The sequence below is a fragment of the Protopterus annectens genome, chromosome 1.part2 (genome assembly GCF_019279795.1).
Source record: "Protopterus annectens isolate FY-2018-M chromosome 1.part2, PAN1.0, whole genome shotgun sequence".
In the NCBI taxonomy this organism is placed as follows: Eukaryota; Metazoa; Chordata; order Ceratodontiformes; family Protopteridae; genus Protopterus; species Protopterus annectens.
The window spans coordinates 1,113,663,708-1,113,686,304 of NC_056727.1; the positions used below are offsets into that span (position 1 = coordinate 1,113,663,708).

Below are 22,597 nucleotides of genomic sequence, written 5' to 3' on the forward strand. Positions count from 1 at the left end.
TTCCTATGTTTAGACTCCTAGCCCTGCCTTTCAACTGCACAGAGTATCACAGAATGTCCACATTCATGACTCATATATCTTGCTGGTTACCCAAGCAAGTGTGGTTTTCATGGAAAAGTGTTCTGCAAGTCACTCAGGGTTGAAGTCAGATATTACTGACAATTGACATTGCAGTTTCAGACTTGTACCCATCAGACATTCCATGCTACTACAATCATTCCATCAACTTTATAACATTATTAGAGCAGTATTTCAAAGGTGTCCTTCTCTTTGGACCTTTTTCACTCCATTATTCATGGCTTTGTACAGATTTCTGGCTCTCTGACACTGGCAGGTTTTCTCCTAGCAGTTAGCAGCATGGTCTTTCTTTGCATTTTGTAGACTGAGTTATGTTGGTGTTATGGACCCCATGACACTCCCTAACATGGCACAGCTGCCGGCAGTGGACAGCCCTGGGATGGTACCAGTAAGCTGACTGTGGGTTTTACTGACAATTGCTTTCTGTTTGTGTTGAGCCATCCTCTAGTAGACAGCTGGATGCTGCTTAAGGCTAGGGACATGTTACTGCATTTCTATGGGACTATGTGGGGGGGTGACATATAGGTTCATAGGTTCATAGGTTGGTACTAGGCTATTAGCCCTAGGGCCTATGCAAGCCTAGCCATAACAATTCTCTGGATATTTCTTCCCACAATATTTACTTCTCTGGACCCCTGTCTAGCAGGGTGACTGACATGATCCCCGGGGTGAATTTCCTATCTCCCATCCAGTCATCAAGGTTCCTTTTGAAGAGGGCCAATGAGGCGCTCTGCTTGAAATGTATGGGCAGTCTATTCCAGAGTATGGGGAGTCTCTGGGTCAGGAACCTATCCCTCCAGCATGTTTTTTTCATTGTGATGACAAGGTTTAGGTCCCTGGAGCATGTGGCTCTGAGGGATTGGGATTTCTTTAAGTGGAGCATGTCCAACAGCTCAGGGTTTGACATGGCCTTGCATATTAAGCAGAGATCGCCTCTGAGTAGATGATATGCCACAGAGTATAGCTGGAGTTTTTTTAGATGGTCAGCATATGGCATCTGCTTTAGGCCTGTGATTCTTTTAGTGAGATATTTCTGTGGCCTTTCCAGTGGTTTAGGTAGACGCTACCCTGGTCATCGGGTGGTGCTTTGATGTGGATGTGCATGCAGTCTATGGCACCCAGTACCTCTGGGTATTCTGCTCATGGTGGAAGAGATGCATATCACTGATCCTCTCCTCACGGGTGCTGGGAAAGTAAAAGTGCTCAGCTGCATGTGGTCGCATGGCATCCAGGAAGTGGTGAAGTATCCTGGACGCAGATGCCTGTGAGATTCCCCATGATATCCCCAGTTGGTCTTTGGAAAGTACCTGCGGCTAGTATTCATAAGGCTACATATACCTTGGTATCCACTGAGATGGGTTCCCCTCTGTTGGTTCTGGGTCTGAGGTGAAGCCGGCACAGCTCAACAAGTTGCTGAAGTATGTCCCTGTCCACCCTGTAGTGCTCTACTATCTCCAGATCATGTAGCCCCTGGTAGGTTACCCTGGGTATGAACACTCTTCTCCTTCTCCTCAGTCTGAGTTGGTTGTCAGCATTTTCCTCCTCACTGCCCTCAGTCTCTAGCACATACTGATAGATCAAAGCAACAGCAGACCCTAACATGTTTTGTTAGATTTGTCAGTTTAAATTTCCCCCAAATGTGTACACCAGTGGTGTAGAGTTTGTGGGAAAAAAACAGACTGAAAGGTGTTTGCACAGTTTATAGTAATGTGCTGGGCTGCTGCCTGTGTAATTGCCTGATTCTGATACATTCCACCTGCCACCTATGCTTGTTCTCCTTGATTGCCTTCCTTCTGCAGTTTCCCCTTCCCATTTCCTCCTCATTTAAGCCCAGATGCGTGCCGCACATACCTGTTGCTCAACAGTTCTGATATTTTCTTTTTTGTTTGTTTTTTTGTTTTTTTTTGTTTTAGGCCCAGTGCATGCTGCACACACCTGTTTAGCTAAAGTAACAGTTTTAAGCAGAACTGGCCCTCCCTGGATGTGAACACACTTTGCATTTCATGGAATAAGACAATACAGCCTCAGACACACACCCTTCCTTAGCTGTGCTTAGCTAAGGGCAAACACAGGCCACTGAGCTCCAATGTGTTTACAGCAAGTATGACACACCCCCTTTTCATGTTAGCTGCTCCTCCTGTCTACACGGTGGTGTTAGAGCACCTACACGGTTAGGTGCAGTCTGACACTTAGAAGAAATCTGTGATTCAGTATAAATCCCCTCATTTGCATACACCACTGCCTTACTCCATAGTTGCCACACTTAGACTGGGCCTTTTCCCTTAGCAACCACTATTCCCTGGTATTGCTTTCATTCTGCATGCCATTGACTATAATGGCAAAATGCAGATTTCTGTAAAAATTGACCCCCCCCCTTTTTTTTTTATTTTCGACATGATCCTGTTTGCATGCCGCTGCCCTATGCTTAAACGGTCGAGATTGACCAAAAAAAGGTCTTATTTTAAGAAATTAAAACTATTTATCATGCCAATGGCCATTGGCATGCTTACTAGATATAATATATGCTTTATTTTGAGATGTCATGCCTCCATTTTCTAATTTGCAGAAATGTGTTCAGCTAGTGACTGAACACATTTCTGCTTCTTACACTATTCCTGCACAGACACCTGCCTGCTTGCTGAATCGCTAATTCATCTGATTTTCATGGTTTTCACCAGCAAATAAGGTAATTAGCATTAGGCAGTGGTGTCCGTGTGGGAATAGTGTAGGAGCGCTTGTGCACATCCTTGGAGCCCTATGCTGAATCGCTTGGCGGCCATGTTCTATGCAGCAGTTGCTGCACTATTCCTACACTCCTTGTAGGGTTTAATGAATCTCGTGGCATGTCCAAAATGTCATTTGAACAGATAAGAAAACAAAACCTACCTACATAAGACTATGCATCCCTGCAATTAGCAGTTAATATAAATAGGTAAAATAAAAAAGCAAGCAGGCTGTAAGTACTCCAAATCACAATATTTATTGTGAGTGCTTTCTTCAGAGACAATGCTCCAACTTCATCAGACAAAAGAAAAGACAACAATTAACCACTTTATATACTTACAAGTGGATGCAATTAAATCAATCACAAATTAAGTATCAGTAAATTACATTCACTAATTCGTGCAGGGTTAAAAAAAAAAATCTAACAACATTATGGCAACAGTAAACAATTCAACTAATTCAAGTTTTAATTTTTACTTTATAATTGCTCACACTTTTATCAACTATGTGTTTAGCTCCACGAAAACAGGTAGAGGGAAGCAAGGCAGCAAACACCAACAGATGAAAGTTAATCTTCTTTAATACAGATAAAATGTGAAGCGGTTTTCTTTTGAGACTGTGCTCAAACTTCTTCAGACAAACTGATTACACAAATCACAAGTATATATATCAATTAGGTGAGCTGCTCACACAAGCACTACATCAATTAAGCAATTGAAAACTGCACCAAGGTAATAAAGCATTTAAAGGCATATAAAACAAAACTGCCTAAATGCTCTTAATACATGTTTGTACTTAAAACCACCTTCAACTGTTGCAAAATAAAATAAAAAATAAAAATAAAAATATAACTGTTCAAATGAAAAGCGCTTCACATTTTATCTGTATTAAAGAAGATTAACTTTCATCTGTTGGTGTTTGCTGCCTTGCTTCCCTCTACCTGTTTTCGTGGATTTTTAGTTTGTTTTTGCTTGTGCTATACCAGTTTGTTTATGGCGTCAGGATTAGAGGCAACTATTGGCGGCAACTCTTTGGATAACACGCCAGAAATTCTTCATAATGAAGTGAATTCACCTAACCTTCCAGCTGTACCGGATTCTGGCTCTTCGAACAATGGTTTACCCACTTCCCTAACTACGAAATTGGAATTACTTCTTGAAAGAATGGACAGATTAGAGCGTCAGCATCGCTCTTACAACACTTTGTCACCAGTTTCGCTAGTTCAGCAAGCGGAACCAGTCTGTACACTTGCCGTGTCTGCAGCCAGTAGAGCAACACAATCTTTACGTAGTTCAGCGACCTTGGAATGTGGGCAGAGGAGTATTCTGGCTGATTCTGGTGTCTGTAATGGAGCAGCACTGGTCTATCCTGAATGAACACAGCAACAAGGTAATTCCAGCCATCAAACTACTTTTGCTAATATATTATCACAGGGTTCAGTCTCTGTGGTGCTACCGATAGCTGTTTCACAGTCGCAGTCTGTTGTGCCCGCAGTTGTGCCATCAGCGTGTCCACAGACTCAACCTGCGGTGCTTGTAGCACTGAAAGACTTCTCTAATTCACCATGCATTTTGAACTGGGTGACGGACAATTTTTCTTTTACTCCGCATGTTGGTCCAACAGTTCAGGTTACACCTGAAATTGAGAGTTCTGACATTTCTATGAATTTTAAATCACTTGACAATCATTTAGTCAAATTGAAGAAGATCCAGCTGGAAATTTCTTATTTCCAGGAATGTCTCGCCCGTAAAATAGTACCGAAAGGTTTGAGGCATTATCAGTACCCTACTGGACTGGTGGCTAACTCTAGTTTCCACAAAGAATTGATAGAGTTATTTGACCGACAGGGTTTTGAACTGTTGGATGTTATGATTAAACATTATTCCCTGCCGGTTGATACACTGAGCAAGCAAGTTGTTGATATTGATGAACAGATCAGGCAAGACAAGGAGTTCTTCCATTATAAATATGACTATAACAGAATTTTTTCCAGTCTGGATCAATATTTAGTCAAACTTAAAAATAATAAGAATAAAAATAATAAGAATAAAAAATTGGACAGGGACACTACAGCTTATAATGGTGGGGTAGCATATCCCGCACCACCAGCAGCACAAGTTTGGCATGGCTTTAAGTCAACGAATCCACCTACAGTTAACAGTTCTCCAGAGTTGGACCCGAATGTTACCCACTCGGATTCTCAACCATTACAGAACACACTTGCTTCTAACAGTGGCTTGGCTTCTGGTTCGGTCACTCAACCTGAATTGAGATGAAGTGAGAGACTACAAAATAACTATAAGTTGGGACAGTTTAAGGATAATGCATATAACCCTAATTTTTTAGGGGCAAGACCAAAACAAACATCCTTTCAACAGAAGTCAAAGCAGAAATCAAGGTTTCACAGGACATGAGTTTTGATTCTTCTAGTTTTGTATCAGGGCAGGATTTTCATGCCATGGACTTTTTAAATAGTACTGTTGATGTTTCTGCTTTCCTTGACAGTTCCCATTTTTTGACAGCCTTGGCGGCTCCTTTTGTTGATGGTTTTCAAGTATGTTATGATACACCAGTCCAGTTTTTTAACCCGATTGCTGATAACCATGTGAATGATGATCAGTCTACTGTTTATAACAGTTCAGGTCCTGAGATTCTTCTTAATGAGGATGGTGATTTTAAGGTTTATAATTATTCTCTGGTAAACATCACCAGTGATATAGTCGAGCTTTTTTCTAAGGGTTACACCTATGTTCCACCACAGAGATTGGATGTTGTAAAGTCTATTATCGACCTCAAATTGTTTACCAGAAAACTTAATTTCAACCTTATGATGGGTTGGAATAGTTTGGGTACTAGTGACACATTTAGAATATCTAGTGTTTTTAATCCCCCCTTCCATCCTACCCTTCAGATGTTTGAACTTATATGTGAGCTGGATATTCGTCATAGATTCCAGTCTGAACATTATTATAAGTATGGTTGTGCAGATTCATTAAATGAGAAGGATTGTATTGATTTTATTAAGGTACATGACCTTCGAGTTTGTAAACCAGATAAAGGTGGGGGTATGGTTGTATTTGATAGGAGTGATTACAATAACAGAATGTTAAAACTTTTGAATAACCCTTCATATTTAGTTAGTTCATGCTCTGAAGTGAATACAGCATATTTACATATAAAGAATACGTTGGAAGAAATGTTTATTGACGGGAGAATTGACCAGAAAATGTTTAACTGCATGCTGACCACTTATCCTAGATTTCCAATTCTTTTTGGTATTCCTAAAACCCATAAAGACGTTTTGGACCCTCCCATGCGTCCTTTAGTTGACAGCAGAGGTTCACCTACATATGCATGTGCTAAAGTTATAGGTGTAATCTTGCAAAAAATGTTTAGTTAATGATGTACAAATTTGTAAAGACTCCTGGTCATTTTTAGAGTGAATCAATTAGTTACCATTTGACATCCAACATACTTTTTTAACTATAGATGTCAAAGATTTGTACACTTGTATCCCACATGAAATAGTTAATGATTGGATCAGGCTGGATTTAAGAGCAAAAGGGTGTACCAGAATAGAACTCGACCTAGTTGAAGAACTTTTGGATATTGTTCTTAACAATAACTTTTTCATGTTTAATAATGAATTTTATCTGCAAAAGGTTGGGGTAGCAATGGGCTCCCCCTGTGGTGCTAGTATAGCCAATCTGGTAATGGCTCATTGGGAACACTCTTTTGTTTTATCTAATTCCGATTACAAAGATGTGTTCATTTTCTATACACGTTACCTTGATGACATTTTTATTTTACTTAAAGGTGACAGAGCCATTAGTGACATGGTAGTCGACTATTTCAACAGCACCACAGACTTCCTAAAGTTTACATCTTCTTTTAGTATGGATTCTATAGCATACCTTGACATTTTATTAACTAAAAATTCTTCTCTTCAGAGGTATACAGCTAAGATACATAGAAAAAGCACATATTTTAATGAGTTTTTGCATTATTCTAGCTGTCATCCTCAGCACCAGAAGTGAGCTGTAGTTAAGGGCCAGTTAGTCAGGGCAGCCCGCATGTCAACTCTTGATGCTGACTTCATTGAAGAATGTCGTTTATTAAAAAATATGTTCATCCACCGAGGCTATCCTGAGAATCTGATTAATGAACTTATAGAAGAAGTGGGGTCCAAACAGAATAGGCAGTTATTTAAACCTTTATTAAATATTAATTCTACGAATGCAGAAGTGGTACAGAATAGTAGTGCAGTTAATGTTTCAATAGATGACATTAATACACCATGTGAACCTACGGGTCATGTTCCATCATTATCACTACTTTCAGTATTAATAGTAAGTCTTGTTATGAAATTTTATGTAAAAATTGGGCTGTCTTTAAAAGTGATTTCAGTATTTTCAATAAAGTTGGCGACAGACCAGTGGTCACGTCGGGCAAAAAATTTAAAGTCCCTTTTCAAGCAATGCCAACGCACATACCCAAAAACACTGGGTATGTTCAAGTGTCAGTCTTGTAACTACTGCCAATATGTTAGTGAATCTAATACATTCATTATTCACAACCATCAATACTTTTTGAAATGTCGAGTGAATTGCAATTCTAAAATGATAGTTTATCTAGCACAATGCCAGAATTGTTTATCGTTCTACATAGGGAAAACAGAGAGACGTCTCCATGACCGTTTGTATGAACATATTTATGCAATTCAGAAGAATATACTCGACAATGCTCTGGCTAAGCATGTCAGTGTCAACCCGGACCACAAATTTAAATTTATGATAATAGATCAGATTCACGAAGATCCTAGGGGAGGCCCTACTCCATTAAAATTGGAAGAATTAGAACTTATGTGGCAAGTTAGATTAAATGCGTATAATACCCCTGGACTTAATGAATGCTGTTCTATTGTCAGTGTTTTAAAACTTAAAAGTTTATCAAGATAAGATGCATATATATACATATATACTTTTCACATTTTTTATATTTTTTTACATTATATATTTTTTATTTTTTGCAGTATACATTAGTTTATATATATATATATATATATATATATATATATATATATATATATATATATATAGCCTCAGTAGGTTATTTAATCAACATGTTGGACGGTTATATTTTTATTTTTATTTTTTATTTTATTTTGCAACAGTTGAAGGTGGTTTTAAGTACAAACATGTATTAAGAGCATTTAGGCAGTTTTGTTTTATATACCTTTAAATGCTTTATTACCTTGGTGCAGTTTTCAATTGCTTAATTGATGTAGTGCTTGTGTGAGCAGCTCACCTAATTGATATATATACTTGTGATTTGTGTAATCAGTTTGTCTGAAGAAGTTTGAGCACAGTCTCAAAAGAAAAGCGCTTCACATTTTATCTGTATTAAAGAAGATTAACTTTCATCTGTTGGTGTTTGCTGCCTTGCTTCCCTCTACCTGTTTTCGTGGATTTTTAGTTTGTTTTTGCTTGTGCTATACCAATGTGTTTAGCTCCCCTAGTATTTCAGCTGAAAGGGTATTACACCTTGTTAATTTTTAATCTTTAACGTATATGTTTTTATTATATGCATGTATTTATGTATAGATTTCTGATATGTTTTGTATATGGTTTTACGTATACATATTGTAAACAGAGAATATATCTTGTATTAGTTGAATTGTTTACTGTTGCCATAATGTTGTTAGATGTTTTTTATAACCCTGCATGAATTAGTAAATGTAATTTACGGATGGTTAATTTGTGATTGATTTAATTGCATCCACTTGTAAGTATATAAAGTGGTTAATTGATGTATTTTCTTTTGTCTGATGAAGTTGGAGCATTGTCTCTGATGAAAGTGCTCACAATACATAGTGTGGTTTGGAGTACTTACAGCCTGCTTGTTTTTTGTTATTTTACCAGTTTGTTCTTTTTAGGAGTTGCAAATTGCTGCACTTTGGGGTAAGGGAGATTACTCCCTGTAGTGTCTTCTGTCAGTGACAGTGACCTTCAGCCAATTTTGCACACTCTCACACACACACACACACACACACACACACACACACACACACACACACACACACATGCACATACACACATGCCTAAGCATTTGTGTGCAGACATATAGGCACATAAAGAGGCACATGCATGCACACATGCATTCTTCTACATAGTGTGCGCACACTCACGTACACATACATATACACACACATACACAATCGCGCACATGCACATAAGCACAAACACCATACAAACGAGGTATTCATTTGAATTTTGCACATTTCCCAATTACCTTTTTTGCTTTTCTTTCCTTTCTACATTACCTGTCTCCATTTCTCCTTGGATATTTGGGACATTTCTGTGATAATAAATACTTCTCTCTCTCTTATATACCAGGTGCAGAAATGGAACGTATTAACTAAAATATTACTTTCAGATTTGTTGCTTCCAATCTGTCACAATTGACTTCACCTACAGATGAAAAGCATGCATGACTGGGGAATCCTGTCCTAAATTTAACAGTTGTAATTTCCACTTGTATGCTGAGATGGTCTGACCAAGTGAAATATTTTTTTCTGAAATGTAGGATCAGCATTTATGCCTAGCAGACATTATCTAACAAGTAAAACTAGCAACTAGATAGATAACAAAAGTAATTACTAAAAAGGCACAAAGACAACAGTCCAATACATGTTCCTGGAAATGTGTTGCTCAAATGTTAGTTTTACTGTTAATCATTTAAGGTAACTGCATGTCTTGTTCTTTGATTTCTAGTACAACCACAGTTTTTGCTTTCATTTCTATATCTGATCAATAACAACTGCATACTACACTAGTTATTTATGTACTATCCAGAAGACAGGTGTTGTATAGTATTTTACATTTGAGTACTGTTAATCCATCTTATGCATTATTTAATAATAATAATAATAATAATAATAATAAATCACAGCAAGAGGTTCTCCGGTTCGATTCTTGGCTGGGACGCCTTCTATGTGGAGTCTGCATGTCCTCCCCATAGTCAAGTGACATTTAAAGACATGCAGGTAGGTGCGTGCATGAATGGGTGTGCCTTCTTTGAAGGTTGGGCATCAGGCTGGCACCTCAGCAAAGTAAAAATCCACTACCAATCATTAGCGGACCGGAGTTCCACTGTGGCGACCCCTAACTGGGAAAAGCCGAAAGACATTAGTTAATAATAATAATAATAATAATAAAGAGCATCTCAAGAGAACTTGATTAGAACACATTTATAACACACATATATATGATATCTTTTTATTACTTGATCAGCATAAAACTGGGGCTAGGTATGTCTGCATATGATTTTTAGATGGAATACACTTACACTGGAAAGTTTTTTGTGGTTTTAAGGAAAGTGAAATTAAATTTTTAATTATAAATAAGGGCTGGATCCTTTTATCTATAATTTTTCTTGGTTTCAAGGTAAGTCCACTGATACAGGTGGATGCTTTTATCAGTCAAGCCAGGGGCAAACAAACACAGAATGCAGTATATGTTCAAAATATGCATAATGGTACAAAGCAAATGCATGGGTTTTACTACATGAGAGTATACAGAGCATAAGCAGATGATTGTGCTACAGACCCCCCCCCCCCCAGTGGCAATACTGTTGTAAACTAATTCAGTAAGTACAATGGTTTACTCTCAAATATGAAGGAATAAGGCAATACAATGCCATTTTCACAATGGATACTTCTGAAATGTGCTGAACAAATGACAAGATATCTTTGACACCATTTACAGGGAAGCTAATGAAATTACTCTTCCTTCAAATGATGAAAACAGCCAGTTCAGCAGTAAATGTCTTGTAGTTTTAAAGTGGCGTTTACAATTAACATTCAAATCTTTTTGCAGCTTTGTTTTTTTAGCAAAGTAGCTTACAAGAACCCAACATCTCTATGAATAAATAAATAAATAAAAAGCTAGTAGAAATCAATTGAACTCATTGTTATATCAAATAATTAAATATGTTCACTAAGGGCCTGTTTTAGAAAGTGAGCCTGCAGCTGCTGCTTCATGAGCACCCAAGTCTGACAGTTAATATGATATTAATGCTGTGACCTGTTATTAAATTTGTTTGTGTATGCCACAATTTGATTCCTTCAGCTCCTATTTGTCTGCTGTGTGTCTCTGAGCAATTCACTTAACCAGACAGTGCTCTGGGAAAATTGGGTCAGGCTTTTCAGTGGTCATCTGAATAAACTGATATCATCTTTAAGATTTACATGAGCCACAACCCAACTACTAATCTTTCAGTTATATTAAAATAATATTTTATTAACATCTCCAGAAAGTCACAACCCTGCTTATCAAAGAATTTCACCAAGTCAAAGAAAAATGGAGAATTACATTCCAAACTATTTGGGAACCTCCATAGCCTCAACCCCCTCGGAATCTGCTGTCTACAGAGGCATTCCATTTACACATGGATACTTATGAACCTGTTTCTTTAAATAAAATTAATGGAGCTTATCAGCAAATTAGATCACATATCAACAATTTATTTATTGATTCTCATATTGATATGGCTTTATATAATTTTCTCAATATAGCTTCACCAGTAACCCCTGTGATTTTTTGTATCCCCAAAATCCATAAAGACCTAGATGACCCCCCATTATGCCCCATAGTTGATGCATGGAATTCCATCACTTATGCCTGTGCTAAACTGGTTGATAGTATATTGAAAAAAAATTTAATTGGTGAACCCCAGATCTGTAAGGACTCTTGGTCCTTTCTCAAATGTGTTAACAATTTGGAATTTAAAGCAGATTATAACTTCCTGACAATTGACGTCAGGCATTTGTATACAATTATCCCACAAGACTTGGGTATGCAATGGGTAACTGAATTTCTGGTAAGTAAAGGAGCACCCTCTGAGGACATTAGTTTGGTGGAAGAACTGTTGGATATTACACCAACAAATAATTTTTTATGTTTTGAGGGTCATTATTATCTTCAAAAGAGAGGGGTCATGATGGGTTCACCATGTGGAGCCAGCTTTGCTAATACTGTAATGGTATTCTGGGAGCGTGAATTTGTTTTTGGAAATTCAACTAAATTCACAACTTTATTTTTACATGCGCTATTTGGATGACATTTTTATCATCCTTAAAGCCAGTATTGAGACGGAATTGAACCTGTTGAAGTACCTTAATGATTCCACACACTTTCTGGAATTTACTTCTCATTTTAATTCGGAAACAATCCCCTTTTTGGATGTGGAATTAAATAAGGATATAGTGAACTGTAAATATTTCTCAAAGATCTATAGAAAGAGTACTTACTCGAATTTCTTTTTGCAATTTACTAGCTCTTAACCCTTACATCAGAAATGATCCGTGGTCAAGGGCCAGTTGGTCAGAGCAGCCAGGATGATGTCATTAGATAACGATTTTTTAAGTGAGTGTGAGAATTTGAGGGGTATATTTTGTAAACGACATTACCCCTTAGATTTGGTGGACCAACTAATTGAAGAAGTACATGGGAAGAGAATCAGAGGCTATTTTTAACCCTAGTCTAACTACTAACATGGGTGGAATGAATGTACCTGAGGGTCCACAATCATTTAGGGGGGATCATTTAGGGAGAACTAGCCATAGCTTGAGTTTCATTACCCCCTTTAGTGTAGACTCTTACAATTTAAGAAATGTTTTCAACAAAAATTGGGATTTTCTAATGGATGACAGTTCCATTAGACTTAAATTGATGGAAAAGCCTATGTGTATATTTAAGAAAGGGATTCATTTCAAGGCTATTTTGGAGTGTAGGAGAACCCCATCAGTGAGATCTCCAGGTATGTATAAATGTGAAGCCTGCCCATATTGTAAGTATATCAACACTAGTAGTACCTTTGTAATACATAACAACAAGTACTATATAAAAGGTAGATTTAACTATAACTCCAAGGGGGTGACATATTTAGTCAAGTGCCAGTGTTGTGAAAGTTTTTATGGAGGTAAAACTGAATGCAAACTGAGGGAGCGTTTATTTGAACATATATACAATATTGGTAAATTGAATCCCCATAAAGCTTTGGCTAGACATGTTTTTTTAAACCTAGGCCACCATTTTAAATTCCAGGTAATTGACCAAATTCTGAAAGATGCACGGTGTGGTCCTTGGTTTTTGAAACTGGAACGTAATGAGTTGTTATGGCAGGTGAAGCTGAATGTGTACAGTTTCCCTGGATTAAATGACTTATGCTCTATTCAATGTTTACTAAAAATGAGGGCACTGGAAAGATAAGTTGCATAAGTACAGCACTTACAGTACTTACAGTACAGTATATAATTTTACTACTTAGGATGAGACTTGGTTGTGTATGAACATGTGATTCAAATGAATGCTTTTTTGATTAGATCAATGATATTTGAAGCAATGATGCAATTTCCTTTTTGGTGCCACTTGATGATGTAGGAGTACTATTTAAATTTGTTAGTGTCTTGAGTTTTATTGTCTGATGAAGTCCAGAATATTATTTTCAGATGAAAGCGCTCACAATATATATTAAATGTTTTAAGTTTTAGTAGTGTACATTTCTCTTTCTCCGCCTATCCTTCGTTTGTGATTTACATATACAGAGAGAGCAGAGAGAGTTCAATGCTGGGTAATAGAGCTGGTGTAAATCCCTAGCAAAAAAAAAAATTTACATGAAAGAAAAGATTGAATGACTGGACTCTACCTAGCCAAATAGTTAAATGTGGAGGGCTGAGTTATAGGAATTCTAAAATAACTCAGTTATGTAAATGATATACTTGAACAGAAAAAATATTTTAGTAATATTAACATTGTATTAGACATATTAAAAGAAACCATTTCGCCAGAAGAAAAATGGCAGATGCATAGTGTAGACCCCAAATGACAAAGCAAGGTAAGGAAACTGGAAGGGGAGGCATAAAAATATTAGGGGACACAGAAATCTTGTTACAATGAAAAGACTAATTTGCATCAGCTATTGCAAAGGAATGGACAAACTGGACCCCCTGCTTCTTATTCACTATAAGTGTGCCTAATCTTGTTACTTATTCAAATAGCATAATTTATTCTATTAATGAAAGCTTGATTTTGTGAAAGTACCTGTGTGGTTGTCTTTATTACTCAGACTTGAAAACACAGTTTTTGCCCTGTCTAATGGAAGTGTATTTGTTTTCTTATTTCTTTAACCTTCTTTAGTGGGATCTTGTATGTGACAACGCTAGCCTGAACAATGCTGGCTCCTCCATCTACATGCTGGGAGTCCTTTCAGGAGCACTTGTGTTTGGAGCTTTGGCAGATAGGTAAGTAAACAGTGCCATGTTTCGCAATATTGGATGCATGAGTTTGTGAATCTTCCTCACACACAAATGTGTATCTATATATCTGTATAACTTTATATGTTTATATGTTGTATACTCTCTATACCTAAGTATTCTCAGTCGTTCAACATACATAATGTCGACTACTACAATGTCGATTTCAAAATGTCAAAACATGGAACATTGACACATACTGTGCATGTTCCGAGGATTACCCTGGAACAGGTTAAACCAAAACCACTTATTTTTTCAGTGGGAGCAAGCCCTCCATGACTCCCCAGTCCCATCCTAATTACGTATGCTAACTCTGAGAATACATAGTCCCCAAGGAAAGGAAATATTCTGCTACCCAAGGATTGTCAGTCTTGTGCACATGCTGACTATCAACCAAATGGTGCTGACCAGACATCAACATTGGGTATGTTTAATAATAGGTAACGCACCCATGTATGTATATATATATATATATATATATATATATATATATATATATATATATATATATATATATATATATATATACACACACACACACACACACACACACACACACACACACACACACACACACACACACACACAAACATATGCATATATGTATGTATATATTTAGGTCTATGTCCATGCATTATATATAGAAAAAGAGAGACGGAGGGAAATATATATATATTCATAAAGGTTTTGTGCATAGTACCAAAATCTGTTTCACTGGCTTCTTTTGGAAAATGTTTCATTTTGGGAAAGATACACATAATGATATCTAGAAAGACTGAGTCTCAGAACAATAAAACTGAAAGATCAAAACTTTCTGCTTGTCAATGATTCACTAAACTGGGGCAACCTAGGTCACACATTGGATGCATTGCAGTGTCAGAGAAAATGGAGAAGAATGTGTTTTGCTCATGTTTTTTTTTTTTTTTACATTTTCCTTCTTCTTTCAGTTTATGTGACCTCTGAATAGGTATATATTCAGATCTGGGGTTATAGGGCTTGCCTCAAGATCAGTGTGGGGTGCAGGAGGCCCCATGCAAAAAGGAAACTGCTTTTGTATCATGTGAGATCTCAAGAGTGTATTACTGTTTAGAAACAGTGACCTCCTAAGGATTAAGACATTTCAGTTTAGATTAGTGTCATTTCAGCTGAGAGACACATGGTTAACTATAGTAAATCCTTTGTTTTTAGTGAGAGTGTCTCATCCAGCAGTAGGGAAGGGAAGTTTTCCTTTACTTCACTGGTTTCTGATATCAGAATTAATATACTTAGGTATACCAGGGGACCACAGGGATTGCCCATCAGAAAAAGTAGTGTTTAATTTCTGCTCATTGTCACAGTTTTCTTTGTTAGTTACAGTGATGATGTTTTATTTCTTTTTTGGACCTACATGCAATTTCATAGTATATTTTCTGGAAATGTTGGGGTACAAACCCCTTTGTGGATAGTGTTAAACAAGAACTGATTTTTTTTTTATTTTTTTGTTTAGTTGTGCTTGGTCCTTGTGGACTGGTTGTGTTTTATTTAGCACTGATTTTGTGTTTTAGTGTTCCATTTCACTCACTGGATTCAGATATCAGTGCAATTTACTCACTGGAATAAGTTGCAATGAAATGCATTTTGAAGGACTGATCTAAACTCTTTCTCTTTGTGTATATGTGTGTGTGTGTGTGTGTGTGTGTGTGTGTGTGTGTGTGTGTGTGTGTGTGTGTGTGTGTGTGTGCGTGTGTGTGTGCGTGTTTGCGTGTGTGCGTGTGTGTGTGTGTGTTTATTTTACATTTGTTTATCAGGAAAGTCCAACTTGGAAAGAAACCAATTTTCAGCAGAGGCCCTGGAGAAACACTCCAGATGCATGTCTTTGTAACATGGGAGGAAACTGGAGCACCCAGAGGAAAACCACACAAACAAATCCCAAAACCTCAAAACTGCGAAATACGAAATTGCGAACACATACACACCACACACAACACATACACTATCCTACCCACACTACATACACAAACACAACAACACAAATCAAAACACCTACACTACATATAAGCAGGGGGCAAGCCCCCATGCACCCCCACACCCACTACTAACTCTGAGATCACACAAACAGGAAAAGACAGCAAACTCACACCCAGACATTCCACAGTCCCTTGCACACAGACACAGACATCACACATATACAAACACCAACACATCCAACACTTACACACTCATACTTTCACCTTCCTACCCTAACCCACACATACAACTTACAAACACATTCACATACATTCAAACTTTCACCCAAAACCCTTATAAAACACTCACTTACCTTAAATCGCACCTAAATCCGCACACAACACCATGCATAGAAAACACAGGACGTAATGAAGCATAAAGCCAATACCATGAATTCGAGATATTCGAATTTGCGATTATGCACTTTTGCTATTTTAAAAATTCGCCTTTATTGTCTCGGGATTCGAGATTTCAGTATTTCGAGATTATAAAGGGGAACTATATATATATATATATATATATATATATATATATATATATATATATATATATATATATATATATAGAAATACACACACACACACACACACACACACACACACACACACACACAGACACACACACACACACACACACACACACACACACACACTCACTCGCATGGTTCCCTATCAGAAGGATGAAATCTCACAAGAGTGAACATCAAAAGACCAAACTGAGAACATCAAAAACCCAGGAGGTCGGGCAGCAAAGTTCTGGATTGTGCAGGATCGAGATGCAGTGAGGATTGGGATTTTGCTCCTTTCCCCACTGCACTGTGATCTCAGAGTTTGTATATATAATCAACAAGGGGGTGTGGGGGGTATAGGGGGGCCTTCCCCCTGCAAAAACTCAGATGTTGTGTTTTTTTTTTCCTGACCTTCTGGGTTTTCAACATTCCTGGTTCGGTCTTTTGACATTCACTTGTATGAGCTTTCATACTTCTGACCGGGGACCCACACATGCACACACGCACACACACACACACACACACACACACACACACACACACACACACACACACACACAAACACACTTTGCTCGATAGAAATTATACAAAGATTAGCACCACTGAACTCTGCAGGTCGCCTCCAGAAATGGAACCATTATCCAGATGAAAGGTGGCCCTGGTGGCCACAGGTGACCCACCACCAGAGGATTTGTCAAGCATTGACTGAAGTAAGCATGGTCTCAATGCCTCTCCTTCCACACCTGGACCTCAGAAATATAACACAATGGGAATAAATGATTTCATACATGTAATACAAACACTAGTAGATGGGTCATATGCAGTATGTGTGAAGATAACTCTGGACTAATACAAATATCATACACATCCCACTGCCAGGACAGTCACTCCCACATATACCTCTCAACTTGCAGACAACTAAAATCTAGACAAAGGCTCTTAAAATATAGGTTCATGTAGCCAAAGATCTGGATGGCTAACTAGTAAGGAATTTGAATACCTAAGAACATAAATCTGCTACTTCCAGTAGGGCTATGGGATACCACCACTCAGACTTACACGTTTAAAAACAATGACAAATTATGCAAAATACATAAAAACTCCTCTCTTAAAATGCTATAAGATCTTGGTCATTAAAGAATATTTCCAAACTGACACCAAAAATGCTGGAATATTGAAATGAAGATTGCTAGCAATGTAAACACAAAATTAGAAATATCATTCTTGTTACAGAGAGCAGTACCCGAAGGCATAAATAAAACAAAAGCAGTTACATATAGCAGCTCCAGCTGTACGGTGTGACAGAGCCTTGTATTGCTGGGTGTGATTAAAAAGTAAAAGTACAAGTGGATCTATTAAAGCATTTTGTACATCAGAATTACTGTGATCAGTTCAAAAATGCTGGTAGAGAACCTTGATAATCAAATAATTTCCCTGCTGTCATCTGCAAGCACTTGCTCCATCACCATTAGTGTCTAAGAGTTTCCATATCTTTTCTGTTCATTCTTATTTTCAAAAGTTATAAAAATGTATTTCTGTTGAAACACTAAGTTAAAAAATACAATAAGCTTTTATTTATATATATATATATATATATATATATATATATATATATATATACCGAACACATATTAAAGCAAATTAAATGTTTTTATATATAATGTACATTATAACACCACCATGTACACCATTTACAAACAATACAATAGAAATCCAGGTAAATTATCATAAAAAATAGTCACATCACACTGAGTGGTGCATGTCATGCAGTAGCAAGCTTGCAAATTAGTTTTCATCAAATGGCTGTGCATGCCATGCCAACCTTCAAAACAAGGGTAAGTGGCAGATTATGCTAATGAAGGCATGCATAAGTGAAATAAATGCTAATGAAGCAATTCAACATTGCACAGCAATTAAGGAACATGTAAAATGCATGTGTGCATTCTGTGGACTCTCTTGGATTCAGTTAAAATGCTCTCTGGAGTACAGCAATGAACACAAAAGAAAATGTTACAGGTTGCTGCTGCTAATATTAACCTGTATGTGCTACAGGCTTTAATACATGGTGCTGCTGCTGCTGCCAGACCTTTGCCAAGAAGGGGAAGGATCTTTAGACCCCATTTGACTTATCAGGGACTTCATGATACAGAAATTGTAGAGCACTGCAGGGTAGACACAGATGCCTTAGGGAAACATGTGACCTGTGTCGTCCTCATCTGAGGCCTCGGGGAAAACATGGAGAACTCATCCAACTGGAAACCAAGGCATGTATAGCATTATGTATACAATTAAACACACTTTTCAGAGACCCACAGGGGATATATTAGGGGTGTCACACAGGCCTCAACCTCCAGATTATTACATCAATTTCTAAATGCAATGCTACAACATGTAAGGGATCATATCCGGTTTCCACATACCTCAGGGGAGAGCACTACAACCATGCAACATATCTGTGCCATAGCACACTTCCCTGAAGTCCTGGGGGTCATCAACTGCACACATACATAGAAATATCCCCCCTCCAGATGAACAGGGCAGGAGGTGCATCAACAGGAAAGGACACCATTCTATCAATTGTCAAGTTGTCTGTAATGCCCAAAGGGTGATATGCAATATGCGTGAAGGTAACCCTGACAGTTTTCCTGAGTCACACATATGATACATCTATAACCTGTATGTAAGATTTTCTATGAGAGATTTCCAAAAGGGCATCTAGTGGAGGATGCAGGTTATGCATTAGAACTTTGGCTCATGACACCCATGAGAAATCCAGACAACACCACTGAGCAAGAATAAAGGATTGCCATGCTCAAACAAGAGATATTATCAAGCTTGTATTTGGCTTGCTCAAATCAAGGTTCCGATGTCTAGACTCTTCTGGTGGTACTCTGTGATACGACCTAGCCAGCTCACCCAAAATACTCACATTCTGTGCCATGTTGCACAATATAATTGCCAGGGGTCAAGAGCAACAAGGACAACAAGTCCAAGATCCACAGTTTCTGAGCACCACATGTAGGGCACCTCATAAGCAAGTATTGTACATCAGTAAGAGAAAACATGGCCCAACTGTACAGGAATGTCAACAGTAACTCATGAGTGACATATGCAACATATTAATCTGCCCAATACTGTGCATCATGTATAAAAGTTGCTGTCTGTTAGGAGTTGCACTTCAAGTTCTATATGAATATGAATACTAATTAGCACACATGTAATACATAAGTATACCCCCAAAAATGACAATGCAATAACAAACCTGATAAGGCTGAACATGTCTAACTTCTCGATAGATAGCAGCATTAACACGAATCAGTTGTAGGAAATGAAAATGTTACCATTTGGGATAGGCTTTGTTGATGTTAGGCATATGCAACAGGCTTAACAATGTTGTTGTTCTAAAATGTAACCTTCACATTACTACTAGTTATATGGAAATGTTATCACATATGTTTACCTTCTCAGAGAAATGTTACTTTAAAGACATGTAACAGCTGAGGATACTTTATATAAAAACTGCTATACCTTCTATATCAACAAAAATAGACAAACGTCAGGCTTCATGCAATGTTATCTGAAATATGTCGTCACAACTGTTTAAAAAATTTATTTGTAAAGAAACATCAAATACCTTGATATGATTTGTATGAAAATCTGAAAAAGTAATGCAATTATGGCATTCAAACAGCAGTATCTCAAGCTGATGAATTCAAATAGTCTGCTCTACAATACAAGTGCCTTAGCACAAGGTTGTGCTTATTTAGTGCTGATTAACCCAACATGTATCAACTCATTACTGTTCATAGGTTCATAGGTAGGTACTAGGCTATCGGCCCAAGGGCCTATGTAAGCAAGGTTCCATAGCTTACGCCACCCAAGAAAGTTATTTTCCTGTGCCACTGTTGGGCAGAGACACAGAAGTGATCCCCGGAGTGTATTTCCTATTTCCCATCCACTCATCAAGATTTTTCTTGAAGAGTGCTAATGAAGAACTTTGCTTGACATAGATGGGTAGCCTGTTCCAGGGTATGGGAAGTCTCTGGGACAGGAATCTATCCCTCCAGCATGTCCTGTTTATTGTGGTGACAAGGTTTAGGTCCCTAGAGCGTGTAGCTCAGATGGATTGGGATTTCTTTAGGTGTAGCATGTCCAACAGATCTGGGTTTGACATAGCTTTATATGTTAGGCAGAGATCACCTCGGAGTAGGCGATATGCTACAGAGTAAAGCTGGAGTTTATTGAGGCGGTCAGTGTAGGGCATTTGTTTGAGGCCAGTAATCCTCTTTGTGAGGTACTTCTGTGGCCTTTCCAGCTGCTGCAGATGTCTTGTGAGGTGCATACCAAAAGGGGCATTGTACTCTATAATGGGTCTAATGAGTGATGAGTAGAGGGCAACGATGACCTCTATTTTCCTAGATGAGAACCCTTTTATGATGAGGTGTGCCACGTCGAAGGACTTCCTGACTACTGTGGCGATGTGACTATCAAAGGAGAGACTACTGTCCACCTGGGTCCCAAGGTCTCTTATCATGCATTCATTGTTAAGTAGATTGCTGCCTATGTGGTAGTTCATGGTTACAGAGTTTTTACCAAAGGGGATGACATTGCATTTTTGGCATTCAGCTTGAGGCCATGGCTCTGACACCAGGCATCTGTCTCAGTGAGGCCCTTCTGTAGGATGTCCACATCATTTGGGGACTTGACTATGGCTCCTAGTTTGCAGTCATCTGCGAACTTCATTAGCCAGAGGCTAGAGAAGTAGATACCAAATAGGAGAGGTCCCAGGACAGAACCCTGTGGTACTCCACTTGTCACTGCTTTGATTTCAGATTTGGAGTCTGCAACTTTTACAGTGTGGTTCTGTCAGTGAGCCATTTGGCAACCCATCTTGTGACGTAGGGATTTATACCTAGTTTAGTGAGTTTAGCTATAATTCCAGAATGAGGGATGGCGTTGAAAGCCTTGGTGAGGTCAAGATAGGCTGAGTGAACCACCTTACCCTCATCCACGGCTTTGGGGACTGCCTCAAAGAAGTCAATCAGGTTCAGGAGCTATGATCTGCCTTTCACAAACCCGAACTGGGTGGGATCCAGAGTTTGGAGGTTACCAATGTCTTTGTTTATGAGTTCCATGATGATACGTTCCATGGCCTTGCAGATCAGGTTCATCAGGCTAATAGGTCGATATTTCCCAGGATCAGTGTTGGCTCCCCCTTTGTGGAGTGGAATAACTATTGCTGTGCACCATTCAGTGGGCACAAAGCCTGATGCTTGAAGCGGTGTTCAGGTAAAATGGTGTGGGGACCTACATGGTGCTGTACAAATGCCGTTGCAGTACAAGAATAAGTATTGAGAAATGGGGCTTGCTAAGGGCTTGCAAGTGTGACTCATTAACACTAGTGCATGAATACTGAATAAATGAGTATTTATCACTCCAGCACTTTGATGCACACTACAGAGGATGTGTCAGGGAGAATAAACTAACAAAATAAATATGAGATTACTTTGATTTACTTAGAAGAGAAAACATTATAATATGTTTCTGAATATGTGTTTAAGAGGTAAACATGCCTGTAAGTACACAGGGTGTAAGTTATGTGAAGTAGATGGAAAACAAACCTATACAAACAAGACATATCTAAATATATGCAAAGCATAATGCCATAACTTTACCAATGCATCAAAATACACATACTGCTCACAGAATAAAGGGAAGAACACACTCTTGTCTTTCATACGTGTCATTATTGTGACATGATTTGTTAGATTAATTGATGCAAATATCAAAAGCATGCATATATGAATTGTAAAATAACAAAAGGAGAACTTGATAACATAGATGTTCCATAAAAGAAGAGTGTTACAATGTTAAAGCTTCAGAATCTGTACTTCACTTTTACTGTAAACAAAAGACTAAGTATCCCAGAACCATGAGTCTAAAATATAACAGAATTCTGTTACTGGAAATCTGAAGAAGCAGTGGAC

General features: G+C 38.0%; 1 protein-coding gene across 2 annotated transcripts in view; it reads left to right on the forward strand.

Moving 5' to 3' along the window:
* The window catches only part of LOC122792251 (solute carrier family 22 member 13-like), a 542,188-nt gene that overhangs the window by 73,889 nt on the left and 445,702 nt on the right, over positions 1 to 22,597 (forward strand). For both annotated transcript variants that reach the window (XM_044060001.1, XM_044060002.1), the window contains exon 2: positions 14,001 to 14,104. In XM_044060001.1, the coding sequence (XP_043915936.1) occupies positions 14,001 to 14,104 (104 nt within the window). The remainder of the gene's footprint in view (positions 1 to 14,000; positions 14,105 to 22,597) is intronic.